A 20,657-nucleotide genomic window follows, 5' to 3' on the forward strand; every position below is an offset into this window, starting at 1 on the left:
GATAAGCGAACCACGGTAAAAATTCGTGTGTCTTTGTTCTTGATTTCTTTATATTCTTTGTTTGTGTGTTGTGTGTGAAATTGGTGGATGATTTTTTGAGTGTTAGTAGTACAGATTAACTCAACACAAACTGAATATTTTATATTAACCAAGCAAAGCATAAAACGGATGAAACTGAACCAATAATTGGAATCAGTCAACCTCACATAAAAGAAAACTACTCCCATCCCAGCTGAACTTCGATGGTCAGCCTCCTCCCCGATTCCCCATATAATTTTTTGATGATAATCCTCTCAATTGCCTCCCTTTTTATTCACTTTTCCTCCTGACAGAATTATTCCCTTATCTCATCCTTTACTGTCATCTGTTCACCCAATAACCAATTCTTAACAGCTCACTCTAACACCTCACTCAACTTTTAACACCTCACTCTCACACCTCACCCATCGGAATCTTCTTGTTACAGCCCAAAATCCCCTGCTTGCCTGCCTTAGTTTTCTTATTGTATACCACATGTCGGGCGGTTTTATCAGAAGAATTAAGGCTCAAATTTGGTGTTTCCAGCAAAAATATCAAGGAGGAGTGTTGAAGCTGGTGATATTTTGCTGGAAATGCAGAAAATTCAGTCAACATTTTTGAAAACCTTTCTGGCGCCTAGAGTTCAAGTTGTTGTTCTGGTTGTAGTAGGTGGAGCTGCTGTGCTGATGCATCTTTGTGATGTAATTTGTGATATGTTTAGTTGAGTTCAGTTGTGATTAAGTGTTGTATTTGATAATAATGTACTTGTATTAGTTGTGAATACTTAGTTTAAATTCAAAATTGCAAATATCCACTGCATTAGGTGAAACAGTGGACTGATTCAGTGTATAAATTACCCCTGTTTCTTGAATGAAATATAGAGCACTTATTCATGCAGCCGTCTCTCTCTCTTTTACTTAATATCATTCTCCTTAGCACTCTCCAGCAAAACCAACATGCACCAATATATACGGACACAAGTTAAAAGAAGTTATAGAAGTTGCAGGTGTATATTGTTGGTGCTTGAAATGTGAGTTTTGTTGGTGTGTGACATTGTGGGTGCAGCTAGGCGCTAGAGAAACTGAAAGTGAGCAGCCTTAGATTTATTTGAAGAAGAATGGATTGAGATTGACTGGCAATAAAACCACTATTATTCAGGTATCAGGTATGCTTTACATTTTCAGATTGTTTAAGGATGATTGTACTTAAATGTATTCTGTTTTCCAGTATGTTTCTCTTTATAACTGTTAGTGATTCTTGTATGAATTCTTGAATCTGTTTTTTTTCCAGGGATATCGTGTTGAAAAGGACTTTAACATAAAGAGCTTAGCGAGTGGGATAGTGGTTCAGAGAGAATATAAGGCTCGGGTATCGGAAAACTACTTGGAAATCCACTTCTTTTGGTCTGGGAAAGGGACTTGCTGTGTTCTTAGCCAAGGTTCACATGGACCTTTGATTTCGGCCATCAGCACTACCCCAGGTAAAACAAATTGGATATTTCCTTTATATTTTTGGTTGATTTCCTTGTGCTATGATATTGAGTTAACTATTAAGCTTTGATACAGATTTCATAAACTTTTGTTAATATATTATCATAAACCATTCAGATTATGGCTGTCACAGGGTGATCTCCATAAGTAGCTGAAGGAAAATGGTGGAGTTAGTCCCTCAACAGCCATTGACATTGCCAGTTAATAATTCTTGAACTCTTTAAGTGTGATTAGTTTATGATTAATATTAATTACAACTTTAATCATCCACATCAGTGATAATAATAACAATAATAATCAACAAGTATAGAACTCTGCAAGCTCCTGCATGGATCCCAATTGAGATTCACCACTCTCAAGCATCCACAACAAGTGCTCAAACAACACAATTTCACAAGCCACCAAAACTTCTCCACTACTTGACGACCTTTCAATCAGCTCTTGAAAGAGAGGTTGAGAAATGATATCAGAGCTCAAGTAATATCTTCTCCTTGATTTTCCCACATACACTGCTTGAAGATCCTCCGAACCCTTCTCATGAAGACCGGATTCCACGCCATAGGAGGCCGCTATGCTGCTGCTACTACGCGAAAGCTTGCTCAAAGATGGGAGTCTCTTCATGGCTGACCAGAGCTTTGTTAACTTGCCAACTTTGCCCATGTTAAGAGAAGGAATAAGAGTAAAGAGAGAGATGATAAAGAAGGTTTAGAGTATGGTTTGAAAGAGAGAAGGAAGGTTCATATATATGCTATATTTTTGGCTTTTGGTGAGGGTTTTGGGTCATATAGAAAATTTATGAATACTTAATTTGCTATTTGCATAATTGCATACTTCATCTTTCCAACTCCACGTTTTTAGTTTCCTTCTCATTATATGGAAATTTTAATTTCTTAGGTGAGTAACCACATGTGATGATGTAGATTTATACCTAATTTTCATTTCATAGATCGAGTTAAATGGTAAACGCTTTAGCTTCTGTTTTTTTTGTTTGGATCAGCTTACGTGCACTTCAGTTAATCTTCAAGAGAGACTAACACAGCAACTCATTGTTACGGTCCCCTGCTTAAATTGTCTTCAGGGGAGATTAACGTGGCAACCCACCACCATGGTCCCTCACTTAAATCGTCCTTGGGAGATACTAACGTACTAATCCACAGTCACAGTCTCCCCACTTAAATCGCGGATGCTCAGATGAGAAATCAAACCTAACACCATGTGTCTATTTACACTATCCCAAATTCGCCCTAGCCATTTGGACTCCCCACAGATGAGTGCGCTTCATCTTCTTCCATGTGAAAAAATCAAATCAAAATCAAAATTCCTAAGATAGAGTCTTTATGGATTGTTTACAACATGGGATTTCTTATAATTCAAATAATTTAAACAATCATGATCAAATGATAAAGTATGAATGTAAAAGAAAAAATGGGTTAAGAGCATTAACTAAACTAAATTGAGTAAAAGGGTGATAATAGTTTTTGAAAGGTAATTTATGTGGCAAGATCAATTATATAGTTAGGCTAACAACAAAAGTTGTTGGTTGGTGAATAATCACTATGTTCCAATACAAAGAAGGCCTCAAGATGAGTATCTTCTTGATTCATTCATGCATTACTGCTAATTGTATTCAATTTTGTCATTACATTTTATTGCATTTTTGGCTCTTACATGCCACCAACAAACCCTTTTCTCCAATGTGTTTTTATGCACCAAATCCCCTAATATTGTAGTTGTTAATATTATAATGGCTTATGATTTTTATGTTGGATTGGTGGTTTAGGTCCAAAACTAGTAACACTAACTACCCAATTCACCAAATATGACAATACATTACCAACAAGGCATCAATAATCCACAAGTTTTTGTTCTTCAAATCTTGTTTTTTATAAATCAAATATTCCCAAATGGAAATGTCTCTCTCCAAATCTCTTNGATCAAATGATAAAGTATGAATGTAAAAATAAAAATGGGTTAAGAGCATTAACTAAACTAAATTGAGTAAAAGGGTGATAATAGTTTTTGAAAAGTAATTTATGTGGCAAGATCAATTATATAGTCAGGCTAACAACAAAAGTTGTTGGTTGGTGAATAATCTATGTTCCAATACAAAGGAGGCCTCAAGATGAGTATCTTCTTTATTCATTCATGCATTACTACTAATTGTATTCAATTTTGTCATTACATTTTATTGCATTTTTGGCTCTTTCATGCCACCGACAAACCCTTTTCTTCAATGTGTTTTTATGCACCAAATCCCCTAATATTGTAGTTGTTAATATTATAATGGCTTATGATTTTTATGTTGGATTGGTGGTTTAGGTCCAAAACTAGTAACACTAACTACCCAATTCACCAAATATGACAATACATTACCAACAAGGCATCAATAATCCACAAGTTTTTGTTCTTCAAATCTTGTTTTTTATAAATCAAATATTCCCAAATGGAAATGTCTCTCTCCAAATCTCTTTTTTTTGTTTTTTTTAAGCTTGTTCATGGGCATGTGATTTAGAACAAACAGCTTAAATCATTGTAGATTTGGAAGTTTTATATCATGTGCCATCAAAGATTACGAGGTTAGAGAAGAAAGAGCATATATGCTGTTTGAGAACTTTCAAAGAGACATAATATCAAACACATTCTGAACACAATGATTCTAATTTTGCATATTATGAGGAGCATGTTTCTCTCTTGTGGTGACTGATTAAGTCCAATGCGTGACAGTTTGATGATACAAGAGGGAAGTTCTGGAAAAGCAACAAGAAAAATTGCTGAGTGTTATAAATGCCATGGCTAAACCTATTAACAGCTTCCAAATTTCGATTAATTGAATCCCCCGCTTCAGCTATATGACCCTCTTCAAACAGGACCTATGCAAACTGTAATATGTGTTTATGTAATTATTGGTCAAAATGAGATTTTGAGTGTGCTTACATAATTTTCTTTTCTTCTTCGAAGACAGGATGGATTGATCGAAATAATGAGTCACCTTTGATATCCACAAATCATGTTCCATATAGTTTGACATTACTGTAAATTCTGTTTATCATTGCATACTACATTATGTTGCATTGGCTGCTCTATAGCTTCAGCTCCAGCAGCTCAGAATCAGAGATGTTCCTGAAAGTAGCCATCATCACCCTCTATTTCCCCACACTCACAAGCTAATCAAAACATTCAACCTTGGCCACAAATTCAGAGAACCAAGAGAGCATTTTTATTTTATTGCATTAAGTTGCCCCATTGAAATTGGTATCTAATGCAAGAAAAATGTTACAGAAAACATGAATAACTTAGCCAGTAATCATGGTTCCGGCGCCTTGATCGGTCAAAATCTCAAGAAGCAAAGAGTGTTCAAGTCGCCCATCAATGATACTCGCCGTTTTAACCCCCTGAGCCAGTGACCTCACGCAGCAATTCACTTTCGGAATCATTCCTCCACCCACAGTCCCCTTCTCGATCATTTTCTTTACCCCTTTTATGTCAATCTCTTTCACTAAACTTGCCGGGTCCTCTTTGTTCTCTAGAATTCCCGCCACGTCTGTCAACAGAATCAGCTTCTCCGCGCCCAACGCGGCCGCCAACTCCCCCGCCACAGTGTCCGCATTGATGTTATAAGATTGCCCCAGCTCGTCTGCCGCCACCGAGGCGATCACTGGGATATGCCCGTTCTTCACCAACGGCTCGATCACAGTGGGGTCAACGCGGGCCACTTCGCCGACGAAACCTAATTGGGCGGCGTTCGGGCTGGGGCGGGCCATGAAGAGCCGGCCGTCCATGCCGGAGAGCCCCACGGCTGTGGCGCCGGCCTTGTTGATTTGAGAGACTAGGTTTTTGTTCACCTTGCCGACTAACACCATTGAGACGATTTCCATGGTGTTGGCGTCAGTGACACGGAGGCCGTCACGAAATTGCGGCTCTATTCCGAAGCGTTTGAGCCAGGAATTGATCTCGGGGCCGCCTCCATGGACGAGGACAGGACGGAGACCGACAACGGAGAGGAGGACAATGTCTTTCACGAAGGAAGCCAGGAGATTCTTCTCGCTTTGGTTTGGCTTCATGGCAGCGCCGCCGAATTTGACGACGATGGTTTTTCCACGGAATTTTTGAATAAAGGGAAGCGACTCAGAGAGAATGTCGACGCGGAACTCAGCCGGGGTAACGGCACTGACACTGGTACTGATGGTAGAAGATGAACTGAGACATATTGATTTTTTAATTTTGGGGTTAGAAGGAGGGAAAGCAAGAGCTGGGGTTTTAAGGGAGCGTGATTTTGAAGCAGAGGAGAATAATGGGTGTGAAAAGAGATCGATTTCAGGGGCTTTGAAAGCTCTGGCCGCCATGTCCGAAGTAGCGTAGTGCGTACAAAGTGTGAGAGCTCAGTGTAGGTTTTTAAGGAAGAAGAAAAAATTCTTCCACCCCCCTAAAGTTTCGGTTGGTTTTGTTAGGTCCTATAATTTTAAATAGATGGCCATTCTTTCTCTTTAATTGCACAGGAAAAAAATTGACATATTTAGAAGGCATATAGATCGAGCTGCTAAGAGTTCTGCTAAAGGGCATCAGAAAAAAACTTGCCTGGTAATTTTTGTTCATGATTACATAATTATGCTGACATATTACTGAAACATATTTCCTTTTGGAACATAACAGAACACTTTATTACACTAACAGAGAAACAGTGATCGATACTCCTGAGTTTTTAGTTTGTCGTGGTTATACTGATCTGAAGGCTTTGATCCAATCAATCTCAACTCTGAAATCACCTGGTCCAGTTTTAGCACCTGGGACACCTCCTTCTGCATTGACTGATAGAGACATGCTGAGAACACGAGCTGGATTCATCTCCAAGTTAGCATCTATAACATTTCCTCTCCATGTTGGCAAGTATCTAGCGAGAGGAATCTGGGAGGCATCAAAACAACAAATCCAGTTATTCAGTGAAGAGGGAAAATGAAGAACTTTATACATCATGTTTTTTCGTTGTTTGTGCTTTACAAGAAGTATGATAACACCAAAGAAGACAAAATTCATTCATACCACAAAAAATCTTTGAGGACAAAAGATCTTAGTCTGTACATAATCTTTTCCAAGAAACACAAAAACCGGTAAGTTTAGTAATTGATTGCTAGCATTGATTTTCCGGCTGCTTGAGAGGAGTTTTGTGTACTAAATTCTGAATAGAATTAGTTATGGTGATTAGGATTCCATAATTCCATTATGCCATATGAGAGCTAAGTCAGTGGTATCAAGCCTCTAAGAACACCAAGCTTGAAGAAAAAGAAACTTGCCTTTGCAATATACCAGTTATCTTTGGGAACAAAAACAAAAGATTGCCATGAATTATCTTCTTGCTGTCCTGGTGAATTCACCCAATTCTCCGTGTATATCTACATTGCAGTTCAGTGTAAATGCTTCAGTCAATAAAAAATAGTATATATAAGGGCCGCAATTGAGAGATCCAAGCCCTATATTTTCCATCTACTTCTAAATAAAAAGGGGAAAGAAAACTCACAGTAGATATGTAAGATCTTCCATCTCCTTTCAACTTTAGCGCTATTGTATCATATGCATCTAAGTCAATGAAGCCATCAAACTGCACATAAAAATGTCACTCTAGTAATATTAGTCTCAAAGGAAAATCACGTGAATGGAAGGACTAAGGAAGTGTGTGTGGATGTGTGCTCTCATTACTATATATATTCAAGAAGAAAATGAAGGTCAAGAGAAGCAGGTCCTCAACGTGTGAGAACATTCCACAGTCATTTCTAAATCTAGAGCAATAGATCCCTAGCTATTAAAAAAACTGTTCACCTTCTTGGACCGCATCCCACAGAAGCCACCTCGGCTAATGTTCCACTTTGAACCCTCACTTACATCCAGGGAAAGTTTCCCAGAGAAAACCCCTATCAAAGTGATCATTTTCAAAAGTTCAAAATCAAAGCTCAAAAAACAAAAAATAAAAGGTTAATGAAACAGAAGCAGATTGTGCATAAACTTCCATGTATGTTGTAGGTTCAAAATCATGAACATTTGTAAGAAGTAATGAGAAATCATGTTTACAGTTTGTGCTGGGGAAGGTTGGGGTGCTATGATCCAAAAGAAGCAATAGATTTGGAAAATAGCTGAGATTAGTCATTTCATGCTTACGGCAATCCTCCTCATGTATTATGATGGTGACATAATATCATTTTAGAGTTAGGAATTACGATATTGAAGTTTAACAAGTAACATAACTGCACAAATACAGAGAGTGCCATCTGAAGTTAAATATTTCCAAAACACAACCATGTGAAAGTCCGGCGCCTATTAAAAAAAAAATATATATATAATGATAATCACTTGATCAACGATTTCAGCATCACCATATTTTCAAAGCAATTTCTTGGTGAAGTTACTCGCCCTTTGTTGGTTAAGAATTCTTACAGCAGTATATATCTGTTAAGTAATATTCAGAAGTTATAATAACTATTAAACTATGTTACAGGAGGCAAAATCATAATATGACCAGTACCTTTCAATCCATTTCCTGTATCTGCAATCTCTAGAGATGCTGAGGACAACCCTGAAAATGATTAAAACATGAGAAACTACATCAGATGCTCAGCAAAATAAGTTCATGACCTTTATGAGAAACTACATCAGATTCTCAGCAAAATAAGTTCATGACCTTTACAACGTATAATTGCTATCATCCAGAAACAGTTTGGAAATCCATAATTCCTAAATCTTCCATTGGAAGACTATAGTTTCATATATATTTGAACAGATACATTGAAATTGGCATTTTGCATACCTCCATATTCAGAATCTGAATATAAATGCCACTTTTTCAACTCTTCCATCGAATTGAAATTGAATATATGTGTCTCAGTAGGAGGCATCAAATCTTCAGCATTCCATGCAAGAGCTACAATTTTGAAATTTTGAAATAAGTAAAATGGAAGTGCATAATTCAAATCCCTTCCAACAACATCACCTCTTATCTAAATTACCTATAATCAGGAGAAAAAATATCGCATTGCCAGTATACACAATTCAAATCCCTTCCAAACTCACAATTACAAACAAACACAATAACTATAATCTAACGCTACCAAACATGGTTTCAACTAAAATATAGCCTTCAAGTCCTCTCTTCCAAAACTCTATGAGTTCCTTACCATGACAATTACACATTCCTCACACTACAAAGTGCCAAGAACAAAAGGGTAACCCAAAAATCAATAATAAAACATTCACATACACAAGACTTAAACTTGTAGCGTCATACAATACCTTTCTTTGTAGCATTCAAAGAAGCTTGCCACATTGCACGAAACCTTGACATATCTCTTAAACCCTTTAAAGCTCCTGCATAAATGGAAAGAATATCCAAGTCATATCGATATGCTACTAGTTAAAGGAGCCACCTTTACCATTGAAAGTAAATTCCCATATATTATTTACAATTTAGAAGAAGACCCATCAGGAAAATTTTGAAAATAATCAGCTACAAGTTATGGAAAAATGAAAAAGTTTGCGTTTTGATTTGGCTTGTGAAGTTATAAAGAGCTCTATAAACGGTAAAAAAAAAAATGGGATTTTTATGTGACTGGAGGTTGAGAGAAGATAGAGAGAGTAACTCACCAAAGTTTATCAAAAAGCGCCGCCGTGGATCGGTGGTTAAGACTTAAGATCAGTGTCACTCACCTCTTCACCGCCACAGTTCACAATCCAAAATCCATACGCATACCTCGTACGCCGTCGTTTTCTAGTATTTTTGTTTGTAATTTCCAATAATATTGGGTTTTTGGCAAACATAATCACATTAAATATACTTTTTTTTTTAATTCATAACTCTAAAATAATTTTCAACAACTTAAATTTAATTCAAATTTTTTTATTTAAATCATGATATTTTTACTTTTTAAAATTGTTTGATATAATATCAAACAAAGCATTTTCTTTAAACAAATATAAAACCCAAATGGATGATTTTATGTCTATTATCAATTCTTCCTCCCGAATCGAGACGTTCATTAGATATGAACAATAATAAAAATAACCATCTATCAATTATTTAGATATTTTCACAAAAAAAAATTATTAAAAAATTGAGAATGTCTTATGTAGACAAACTCCCTTCTACCTTTGCACCCGAAGGCCAATCTCCGTCTAACCCGAGAAAACCTTTGCACGTCTCTATTACCCTTTGGGGGAGCCTATGCCCCATAGAAACTTCTACCTTGAAAATTAGAGAATGTTTATAACTAACCAACAATGGGTTTGCCGAGTGGTAAAAGTTTGGGCCAAGGGGTTTGCTCCGCCTGTGATCTTAAGTTCGAATCACAAGAACGGTTGTTAATATTATTAGTCACACACCGTAGGACTTATCTTGTTTCGAAAGCTTTATTCGAGGTCGGGGGACTAATTGAGGTGCGCGTAAGCTAGCCCAACCATCACCGGTAACAAAAAAAAAAAAAATGTTTATAACTTGTTAGTGTAAACAAAAAAAAGAGACAAACCACCAACATTGTTTTCTACTTTTTCTTAAGCCATTCATACATGTTAATTACTCACTAATCAAAGATTGGCAATATAATATAATAATTCAATCTTGCATTAGAGGTTAAATTACCCAATTCAGTACAAAAATGAACCGGCCCAGTACAAACTTTGTACAGATTGATGAGAATAATAATTATTTTTATTGAACTTGTAGACAAAGATTGTTGTATTATATTAAACCGCCTTGGAGAATTGTTGATTAGTACTTAATCCTACAATAGATTAATGCCAGTTATTTAACATTAATTTGACTCTTGTAATCAACTTAGAGGCCACGGCATGTTGCCCATAACAGATCCATTAGCACATCACTATCACACTAAGATGGCTAAAAAGATCTTTAATCAACATCTAATTGGTCATTAGAGGTACGGATTAGCTACGAAACGATGACACATGGGGGCTTTAAATCTCCATTCGGAGTTGCTAATTGTGATTAACAATGGGAGTTAGATCAAGCAAATTGAGCAGACTGATTGGAGGTGGTGGTGGTGGGAGAGTTAAGAGACTTGGAGGAGGACGGCCTCGATTGGTGACTCCTAGAGGGTATGTGCCAATTTGTGTTGGTGTGAATGATGACACAAAGCGCTTTATTGTTCACACAAAAGCACTTGGGGATGCTGATTTCTTGGGGCTTCTCTATAAATCAGCTGAAGAATATGGCTTCTGTAATCAAGGAGTTCTCAGGATTCCATATGAAGCAAAGGAGTTTGAAGATTGGATGATCCGACGCACAAATCGAAAGGTTAAAGTTAAACCATTTTAGAAACTGTGTATATATATATATACATACAAATGATGTGATGCATTCGTCCTCTCGATATTTTATCTGGATTTTCTTGTAGTTTAAAAAACTTGTAATATAAAAGATGTAGATGTTGTTTTTGTTTGAGATTCTTGTGTAAATTGATATGCAATCAAATTGTTTCAATATTAATGGGCTATTTTATGTCAAATTTGGTTCTAGTTTGTCTCATAATCTGGCTTGAAGTGAGATAAGTTTGTGGTTGACAGCCTTGACTGCACCAAATTAAATGGTGCAAGATCCCTAAAAGGATATGAATAGCAATACTTAAATGAGGCTGCAGCTGGCAGGCTCTTGGCTGTCAAGTTAAAGAGTGACATTTTGACAAACACTTGGCGTACATAAACTGTTTGAAAGATACTCAACCTTCAACTCTCACTATTTCAGTAACCATTCTTTGAATTCTGCAAAAGGGTTACTGGATTTTAAGTCTCGGTTCATGTTACAACTTGGAGCCATTGTTGCCAATCAGGAGGCAAGCTACAGAACAGAATCACAGAACAACTCCGTGGTCTTGGCCCATTGTTACAGCAATTAGCACACTGATTTTTGAGGCCTACCCTCTGGGCAATTTAGCTGTCTGTGTATAACAAATTGCAATAAAACAGGGCCCAGGTGGGCCTAGGCTTGTAGCTTTAGACCAGAAGACAAAAAAAAAACAGTAGAGAGAGAGTGTAGGTCCAAGATTTACAACTGTAAATGAATTGGACATGGCTCTCAAAAGTAACAAAGCCAAGTTGATGTTGATGATGTGTGATTATTTCACAGGATTGAGTGCCAAATGGGTTTTCAATTTGTACCAAATTTGGATAACAAGAAGCCTGAGATCAATTATTCTTTTGAAGGTTGAAGGCTCAGCAGAATTCCTCAATATGTGCAATATGTTTGTTATAAGTACAATTCTTAAGGTAGCACTCATTCTCATGGTACTAAAATGCTGTTAGGATTTTGGTACTAAAATATTATTAGGGTTTTGGTACATATAACTGCTTTGATTCCTCATATGAGCATATGTGATTTAAGTGGGGANATGTTGTTTTTGTTTGAGATTCTTGTGTAAATTGATATGCAATCAAATTGTTTCAATATTAATGGTTTATTTTATGTCAAATTTGGTTCTAGTTTGTCTCATAATCTGGCTTTGAAGTGAGATAAGTTTGTGGTTGACAGCCTTGACTGCACCAAATTAAATGGTGCAAGATCCCTAAAAGGATATGAATAGCAATACTTAAATGAGGCTGCAGCTGGCAGGCTCTTGGCTGTCAAGTTAAAAAGTGACATTTTGACAAACACTTGGCGTACATAAACTGTTTGAAAGATACTCAACCTTCAACTCTCACTATTTCAGTAACCATTCTTTGAATTCTGCAAAAGGGTTACTGGATTTTAAGTCTCGGTTCATGTTACAACTTGGAGCCATTGTTGCCAATCAGGAGGCAAGCTACAGAACAGAATCACAGAACAACTCCGTGGTCTTGGCCCATTGTTACAGCAATTAGCACACTGATTTTTGAGGCCTACCCTCTGGGCAATTTAGCTGTCTGTGTATAACAAATTGCAATAAAACAGGGCCCAGGTGGGCCTAGGCTTGTAGCTTTAGACCAGAAGACAAAAAAAAAACAGTAGAGAGAGAGTGTAGGTCCAAGATTTACAACTGTAAATGAATTGGACATGGCTCTCAAAAGTAACAAAGCCAACTTGATGTTGATGATGTGTGATTATTTCACAGGATTGACTGATTGAGTGCCAAATGGGTTTTCAATTTGTACCAAATTTGGAGAACAAGAAGCTTGCGATCAATTATTCTTTTGAAGGTTGAAGGCTCAGCAGTATTCCTCAATATGTGCAATATGTTTATTATAAGTACAATTCTTAAGGTAGCACTCATTCTCATGGTACTAAAATGCTGTTAGGATTTTGGTACTAAAATGTTATTAGGGTTTTGGTACATATAACCCATTTGATTCCTCATATGAGCATATGTGATTTAAGTGGGGAATAGTGACGATGGATTGTTGTGCTAGACTCTTCTGAAGATTAGTCGAGGTGCCCGTAAACTAATTCAGACACCTTAGTTTAACAAAAAAAAGTTTTGGCACTTATACATACGTACATATATAAATATATATGCGTACATATATAAATATATATAGGTGAATAGGTGTTGCAAAAGCATCCCTAACTACCCAATCATTTGCATCTTAAACTATATATTTCCTTGAACTTTATACGAAAATAAATTAATGCTAATGTACAGTGCTATTACTAATAGCCCTTTGTTGACAAGTTACTCAAATTATTTAAATAGTTAGACCCACATGACTGTACTGTCTTGCCCTATCTTCCACTCTTTAATTATTCCTAAAACAATTCATTACACATACGTAAAGTCCACTTATGCCTCTTTACAAGTGCTTTCTGGTGCTAACCTAATGCCATTAAACAAAACACTTAAAATTGTATCAGTTACACCAAACTCTGGCTTTTTGGGGTGGTGTAAAGGAGATTGCATCACTACTCACTACAATTATATAAAGAATGCTTTTTCAATAAGCCTTTTTTTTTTTTTTTTTTTTTTTAATATCCAACAAGATGTTGCCAATTCGTAATGACATTATATAAGGATGTAATATCATCTATCATCTATTCACCTTGTTTAGTGGAATACAGAAAATTATGATCATGACGTATTATATAAAGATGTAATATCATCTATTCACCTCATTTAGTGGAATACAGAAAATTATGATCATGACGTATTGTTCTATCCACCTCATTTGGTAAGGTTCAGAATTGTCTCTTGCCGACCTCAAATAGTGAAACTCAGAGTGCGTTCTCCTTACTCGTATGAATATCATCTTTCCAAACAAGTTAAGTGTACAAATTAAATGTCGGACACATAGATTGACTAGCTAGATATTCAGAAAGTGATTCTAGGGAAAAATCTAAAAAAGATTCATGAATCTTTCTAGCTAAAAGTAAAAGAGTAATGGGTTGTGATATTGGGAAGATTTTTTGATAATTCTCCTTTAGAACCTAATAATCCAACGCTTGATGAGAATGAAGAAACATGTTTTTTTTTATGCATATAGAGGTGACAGCGATTTCCATGTGGAAGTCGCTTTGCCACAAAATTATTTAATATACAAAACCCACATAAGAACAAACTTGATAAAAATGAGTACAATATTCCTAATCAAGAACCCTAATTCATCCTAACCAACCTCAAGAACTTCTTCTTCTTCATCAGCCTGGGGGGGTGTAACAAATGGGTTAATCCTCACCATCAGAATTTGCATGCCTATAATTAATATAAATTACAACTTTAATCATCCTCATTAATGATAATAATCAACAAGTATAGAACTCAGCAAGCTCCTGCATGGAACCTAACTGAGATTCGCCACTCTCAAGCATCCACAACAAGTGCTCAAACAACACAACTTCACAAGACACCACAACTTCTCCATTTCTTTCACTGAACCCCCCACCACCGCCATTTCCACTTGATGACCTATCAATCAGCTCCTGAAAGAGAGGGTGGCAAATGGTATCAGAACTCAAGTAATATCTTCTCCTTGACTTCCCCACATACACTGCGTGAAGATCCTCTGAACCCTTCTCCAGATGATGATCAGATTCCATGCTGTTCGAGGCCGCTATGCTGCTGCTGCTGCGCGAAAGCTTGCTCAAAGATGGGAGTCTCTTCATGGCTGACTTGAGCTTTGTCAACTTTCCAACTTTTCCCATTGTTAAAGAGGAAGAATGAGAGAGAAAAGAGAGAGATGATAAAGAGAGTTTTCAGAGTGAATTGAAAGAGTGAAGGTTGGTTCCTATATATATACTAAGAGAAGAAGAAGAAGAAGATTAGCTAGATTGCAATAGAAATGAAAGTTGAATGATAGGCCCACAGGTTTGATATATACCAGCTAAGATTGAGATATTTGAGGTTACAAAACTAGTTGCTCTTTGTTTTGGCTTGGTTTTTGGTGACGGCTTTTGGTTATATAGATAAGTTTATGAATAGTTGGCTTTATTGTGAATTTACATTATTCACCTTTCCAAACTCCCCATGTTTTAAGGTTTTTAATTCTTGTATTAAAACTTGTGAAATTATATTTCTTCAGGTGATTTGAGTACCCACATGATGATGTAGATTTATATCTAATTTTCATTTCATATAGATTGAGTCATGGTAGGTGCTTCCCATGTGAAGAAATCAAACCAAAATCCCATAACCAGGAGAGGTGTCTAAGATATGGCAAAAATATTTAATTTTTTATTATCTTTTCCCACATTCAATGCATATCTTATCATTTAGTTACGAGAGTTTAGTCGAACAGTAGTTGACTCTCATCAAGTCTGAGGTTTGATTCCTTTCATAAACATCTGTATGACCAAATAATATTGTTAGTTTTCGTTTCTAAAGATTGAAGAGGGCTCTAGTTATTGTAATTATATCGAATTAAGCAAAAGAGGAGTGATAATGTTTGAAAACTTTGGGGGTAAATTATGTGACAAGATTAATGATATATGGTGAGAGTGTTGTTGTTGCTTTGTTGGTTCTTGAATATGTTAATGTGTGAATGGCAACAAGAAAAGGTGTTGGTTGGTAACCAGTCACTAGTTCCCATAAGAATAGCCAACCAGAGTTTTGTTTGGCAATAAAGAGAGAGTACAAAAAATGCTTCAAGGTGATGAGCATCTTCTTTATTCATGCGTTACTCCTTATTGCACTCCATTTTGTCACTACATGTTATGGCATTTTTGCTTTTATTATATGTTTTGCCAACTATGAATATCGTTTTCTTCAATGTCTTCTCTTATGCATGGAGCCCCCAAGTAATCAACTAACGCCCCCACTCAAACTATTTTTTTTTTACCCTTTTATGACTTCTTAGAGTTTAAGGTTGAATTTCCTTTTAATAATTCCCAATTATGCTTATTTGGCCTCTTCATGATTCCACACGATTAATTACTACTCTTAACTCGTTACAAGATTGATATGAGTTGGGTGGTTTAGATCATATGTCAGCCACAACAACAACAACATCAACTAGATTTTTAGTTGATTCAGTGAAATCGTCAAACAATAAATCAAAATATAATTACAACGGCAAAGACAAAATTTTACTGGAGTCATGATTCCATTATGTTTCCTAGAGTTTAAGGTTGAATTTCCTTCTAATAATTTCCCATTATGCTTATTTGGCCTCTTCATGATTCCACACTATCAATTATTACTCTTAACTTGTTACAAGATTAATATGAGTTGGGTGGTTTAGATCATATGTCAGCCACAACAACAGCAACAACATCAACTAGATGTTTAGTTGATTCAGTGAAATCGTCAAACAGTAAATCAAAATATAATTACAACGGTAAAGATAAAATTTTACTGGAGTCATGATTCTATTATGTTTCCTACAATTTAAGGTTGAATTTCCTTATAATAATTTCCCACTATGCTTCTTTGGCCTCTTCATGACTCCACACCATTGATTACTACTCTTAACCCGTTACAAGATTAACATAAGTTGGGTGGTTTACGTCATATGCCAATCACAACAACAACATCAACCAGATGTTTAGCGGATTCAATGAAATCATCTAACAGTAAATCATAATATAATTACAATGGCAAAGATAAAATTTTACTAGGGTCAGTACTTATGTGGTCCATTATATGATACAAACCTATGGCTTGGACTATCTCAAGCTCTAATAACTACAACTACTAGTGGTCCTTTTGGTATCTAAATTTGTGTACCAAGCCAAGGCTAGTGAGATGGTTAATTAATTCTAATTAACTACTACCTAATTAGCCATAAATATCATATATTGGAGTTGTTGTCAATCATTTTAGGTTGAATTAGTAGTGGCTTAAGTAAAACTAAATCTAGTAACATTAATCCCATAATTTTGCACTAGCTTTTATTTTATTTCATCAAATCATGTTTTTGAAACACAATATTCCCAAATAGAAGGGCCTCTCTCTTCTTATTATGGGTATCATGACTCCAAATCTCTTGAGTAGGATTTGCTAGGAATCCAATTAAATCATTGTAGATTTGGAAGATTTATATCATGTGGGCATTCAAGATTATGAGGTGCTAATCATGTTTGATGCTTTCTTAATTAAAATTAGTGAAGGGCATATATGCTCTTTGAGGCCTTCAAAGGAGACACAATATCAAACACATTCTTAACATGGTGATCCCTATGTTGCATATAATGAGAAACAACATGTTTCTCTCTTTGTGGTGAGTGATTAAGTCAAATCTAGTCAACCACTAGCATCCCATGTGGAATACTTACAAGGGGATTGGAGGTTAAAAAAATTGCGTCAATTTCTCTTAATCTACCCTTAAAACCCAACATATAACCCCTCCCCTTGTGGTCGGATAACAAACCCTTTAACCACTAATGTTAGTTAGACTTAAGGGTCTTGTGTTCGTGTCGCAAGAAAGACAATTATCGGGTTTACCCCAAAAAAAAAAAAAAAACCAACATAGAATAGGTTGGATAGGTTTGAATTGATATATATAAGCCCATTAACTTTTATTTAAGATTGGGCCTAAGAAGTCAAGCCCATCAAACGTGTGGGCTTTAATAATAAGCGTAGCCCAACCATCAAAGTTTAATCAAACTCAACAATTCGATTCCTTTAAATTTTTTTCTTAAGGCACTCTTAAATTCTATAAACACCCTTTATTGTATTTTTTTTGTAGGGAATAACATTTCATTCCTTTCACTTATATTATATACTCTTCACCATTGTTATTCCTAAAATAAAATTTTTAATAATTAAATTGAAAGTTCAAAATAATTAAAGTTGAAAAAATATCCTTACAAATAATCTCATAAACATAATACAGTTAAATAACACAAAAATATATATAAATTAAAACAGTTACTAATACTTTAAAGTTTATATGTGAAACTATTAAAAACACACAGTTTTGCATCGTTTATAACTTGACATATCCGGTTGCAAATCTTCTTTTTCCATTAAACTATTTTTTTGCCCCTAATAATAATTTGAATAGCATAAAAAAAGAAAATAGAGTTTATGAGAGAATAATGGTGTGTCAAAAGTATTTATAAAGAATAAAAAAATAAAATTAATTCTAAAAATTTACTACAAGAATAAATTTGTTATTATATGCAATACTCTATTAAATGGATATTCGTTTCGTGTTTGAATTGATTCTTCTTGGGTTAATGCTTGAGCGGTTAATGGGACACGATCCAAATAAGCCTTGTTTATTGGTATCCAAACAAACCGCACTCCTTCGTATGCATCAAGAATCCATTGATGGGAAGGGGGAAAACTTGAACTTGGGTGATCTATCCACGACTTGACGAAGCTTGGGTGAAACTAAGTGGAGGTCCAAATTGACCCTCTGAACATGGTTTTAAAACCCCGCCCAGCCCGATCGGTTGAACCGATTTGATTGGGAATCAGTAGCTAGACTCGATTAATGTTAAAAATCGAAAATAGCAATTGACCCACTTCCACCTGCGGTTGAATCGGTTTTTTTTCCAACGCACCACCAGTCAAACCGGTATAACTCGGGTTACTACAATAAAATATTAAACAAATAATAAAATTAAAAGTAACCATTTTTAGCTTTTCTCTTCTCCCTTTCTCATTTTTATTTGACAAAACCAACATCAACAGAGAAGAAAAATTAAAAAAAAACCATTAAAATTAAAATCTACATTTAAAAAAAAATTGTTTTTTCGGGTGATGTTATCATGCTAACATCACGATCTAACCCGTAGAACCTACGATCCGATGGCTTGGTCGGGTTGCCTCCCGAGTCGGGTTTTAAAAACCTTGCCTTTGACTGATGATCAAATATAGATGCATTTACTCATAAAAAAGGTAGATCTCGATAAAATAAATTAAGAAAAAAAAGAACCTTCCTATATAACCAATGAATTACAACTCTATTGTACCGTAATTTAATTCATTAAAAAAAATGGATAATTTCTTTTAATTAAAATATTATCAAAACAAAAAAATGTTTAAATAAATTTTAATATTTTTTAAACTTATAAATAATAACCAATTTCTCTCTCTCAATTATCCAACTTGAATGTGTTCAACAAGAGAGAAGAGTAGATCAAAACCGCACATTTATTGGGGATGGCTCTGTGATGATGCCACGTACATACTCGAATCAAACAGATGGCTCCACAGTATCCTGCAGAAGTACACGTGTAATTACAAGAGCACTCCACAAAGCTGATGATTTTTCCAGATTTTTCAAGCTCCACCCCGAAGATCTCTCGAACTTTCCCTTCTCTATTTCTATATATTCCCCGAAGCTTTCTCGGCAACCAAACAGAAAAATAAGTTCTTGCGCACGCTAAACAAGTCTTCTATTTTCTCGCACTTTCCCTCGTTTTCTAACATATTCTCTCACCTGTCCAAATTCAAGTTTCTTAAAAGGTAAGAATTGCCTGCGGATAGGATAGCAAATCTTTTCTTTTGTTTCAATCAAATTTTGTTGTTTTCTTTTTAAAAAAAGAAAATCAGAACTTTGGTTTCTAGCAATCTAGTCGTCTGGTCTTGTAATTCGACAATTTGAAATCAAGCATCAAACTTTCCCGACAAACAAACAGAAAAAATATCTCTTCAAGTACTTGGTAGCTACTCGGTCACATATTCGTCCCAATGGTACTCTTCAAATAATGTTTTCAAAGGGTCATTCAACTGTTGTAAGCCATTATTCTAACTGGTAATTGGATTTCCAGTGGTGTGTTAACCAACAATCAAGTCTCGGCCTTTTCTCGGGAAACAAACAGAACAAATGTAATGTCTTTAAGTACTTGAGCAAAACTCTTTGCATATTTAAGTTTTTCTTTTTGTTTTGTGAAACTTAGAAAGTCATGTAATTGAGTCATTTGATATGCAGATCAGACGAAAATGAGCAGAGTGGTCGATGATGTAGCAGCAGCAGTGAACCATTTGTTTGGTTTTCCTGAAACAATGGAGAAATTGGTGTTCCATTCAAGGTCGAATCCTGAGGCAAATGAGAACAAGGGAGTTGGTAGCAGTCCTGTGGACATTTTGGACTCTTCCAAGGAGTACATTTTCTATATGGATGTTCCTGGTCTGTCCAAATCTGACATTCAGGTAAGTTTTTGCAGAAATTTTACCCTCAAATTAAAAGCTTTTTCAGTAAGAGCATGGTTTTAATATATAAGTTCTGTCGATCCAATGGCAGGTGACGGTTGAGGATGAGAAAACACTGGTGATCCGAAGCAATGGGAAGAGGAAGCGCGAAGACGGTGAAGAGGAAGGCTGCAAGTACATCAGGCTTGAGAGGAGAGTACCGCAAAAGGTGTTGAGGAAGTTTAGGTTGCCTGAAAATGCCAATGTGTCAGCCATCACAGCCAAATGTGAACATGGTGTTTTGACTTTGGTTGTTGAGAAGCTTCCTCCACCACCCAAGTCTAAGACTGTCGAAGTTGCCATTTCTTGAAGAAGTGGAATAGATTCAAGAGTTTGTGTAAAATGGGTTGTCTTTAATTTGCGTCAAGAAGTAGGCCTAGGAAGTAGGCTTTTGTATTCTGGTTGTGTAAGTTTGAATGGCATGCAAACATTGTTTTATGGATTTTTTGTAGTTCTATGATTCTATCTGAATGGTGGTTTAACCTGTTTTGAAAGGGATTTTGGCTCTTTTTCTAAGGGCTTAGAAACTGAGTTCACGAATGAACTACATGTAAACCTAAAATGAATTTGATAAGGTGAATATGACTTACAACATAGATCATTTTCAGCA

General features: G+C 35.8%; 6 protein-coding genes across 7 annotated transcripts; 2 read left to right on the forward strand and 4 right to left on the reverse strand.

The window, feature by feature from the left end:
- Positions 1-1,740: 1,740 nt before the first annotated feature.
- Positions 1,741-2,217, reverse strand: LOC116138782 (auxin-responsive protein SAUR78-like). The gene has a single exon (XM_031424453.1). The coding sequence runs from the start codon at positions 2,166-2,168 to the stop codon at positions 1,806-1,808; it is 363 nt and encodes a 120-aa protein (XP_031280313.1). The 5' UTR covers positions 2,169-2,217; the 3' UTR covers positions 1,741-1,805.
- Positions 2,218-4,496: 2,279 nt separating this feature from the next.
- On the reverse strand, positions 4,497-5,920 carry LOC116138884 (acetylglutamate kinase, chloroplastic). The gene has a single exon (XM_031424559.1). The coding sequence runs from the start codon at positions 5,849-5,851 to the stop codon at positions 4,802-4,804; it is 1,050 nt and encodes a 349-aa protein (XP_031280419.1). The 5' UTR covers positions 5,852-5,920; the 3' UTR covers positions 4,497-4,801.
- Positions 5,921-6,067: 147 nt separating this feature from the next.
- Positions 6,068-9,273, reverse strand: LOC116138913 (probable complex I intermediate-associated protein 30). Its single transcript, XM_031424588.1, has 8 exons — positions 9,135-9,273; positions 8,784-8,858; positions 8,302-8,415; positions 8,020-8,070; positions 7,320-7,411; positions 7,021-7,101; positions 6,797-6,895; positions 6,068-6,410 (listed from the first exon to the last, which is right to left on the reverse strand). The coding sequence occupies exons 2-8, from the start codon at positions 8,833-8,835 to the stop codon at positions 6,222-6,224; spliced, it is 678 nt and encodes a 225-aa protein (XP_031280448.1). The 5' UTR covers positions 8,836-8,858; positions 9,135-9,273; the 3' UTR covers positions 6,068-6,221.
- Positions 9,274-10,393: 1,120 nt separating this feature from the next.
- Positions 10,394-10,856, forward strand: LOC116138851 (auxin-responsive protein SAUR72-like). The gene has a single exon (XM_031424511.1). It carries the CDS (start codon positions 10,498-10,500, stop codon positions 10,819-10,821), a length of 324 nt encoding a protein of 107 aa, XP_031280371.1. The 5' UTR covers positions 10,394-10,497; the 3' UTR covers positions 10,822-10,856.
- A 2,798-nt stretch (positions 10,857-13,654) lies between these two features.
- LOC116138925 (auxin-responsive protein SAUR78-like) lies at positions 13,655-14,712 on the reverse strand. The gene has a single exon (XM_031424602.1). It carries the CDS (start codon positions 14,608-14,610, stop codon positions 14,212-14,214), a length of 399 nt encoding a protein of 132 aa, XP_031280462.1. The 5' UTR covers positions 14,611-14,712; the 3' UTR covers positions 13,655-14,211.
- A 4,903-nt stretch (positions 14,713-19,615) lies between these two features.
- On the forward strand, positions 19,616-20,507 carry LOC116138861 (17.4 kDa class III heat shock protein-like). Of its 2 annotated transcripts, none has more exons than XM_031424524.1 (3): positions 19,616-19,684; positions 19,788-20,008; positions 20,100-20,507. In XM_031424524.1, exons 2-3 carry the CDS (start codon positions 19,799-19,801, stop codon positions 20,355-20,357), a joined length of 468 nt encoding a protein of 155 aa, XP_031280384.1. In that variant the 5' UTR covers positions 19,616-19,684; positions 19,788-19,798; the 3' UTR covers positions 20,358-20,507. The 2 variants fall into 2 exon arrangements, with proteins under 2 accessions (XP_031280384.1, XP_031280385.1); XM_031424525.1 differs by having other exon boundaries at positions 19,621-19,684; positions 19,793-20,008.
- The last annotated feature ends 150 nt before the right edge of the window (positions 20,508-20,657 follow it).

This window comes from Pistacia vera, unplaced genomic scaffold (assembly GCF_008641045.1).
Source record: "Pistacia vera cultivar Batoury unplaced genomic scaffold, PisVer_v2 Contig344, whole genome shotgun sequence".
Classification (NCBI taxonomy): Eukaryota; Viridiplantae; Streptophyta; class Magnoliopsida; order Sapindales; family Anacardiaceae; genus Pistacia; species Pistacia vera.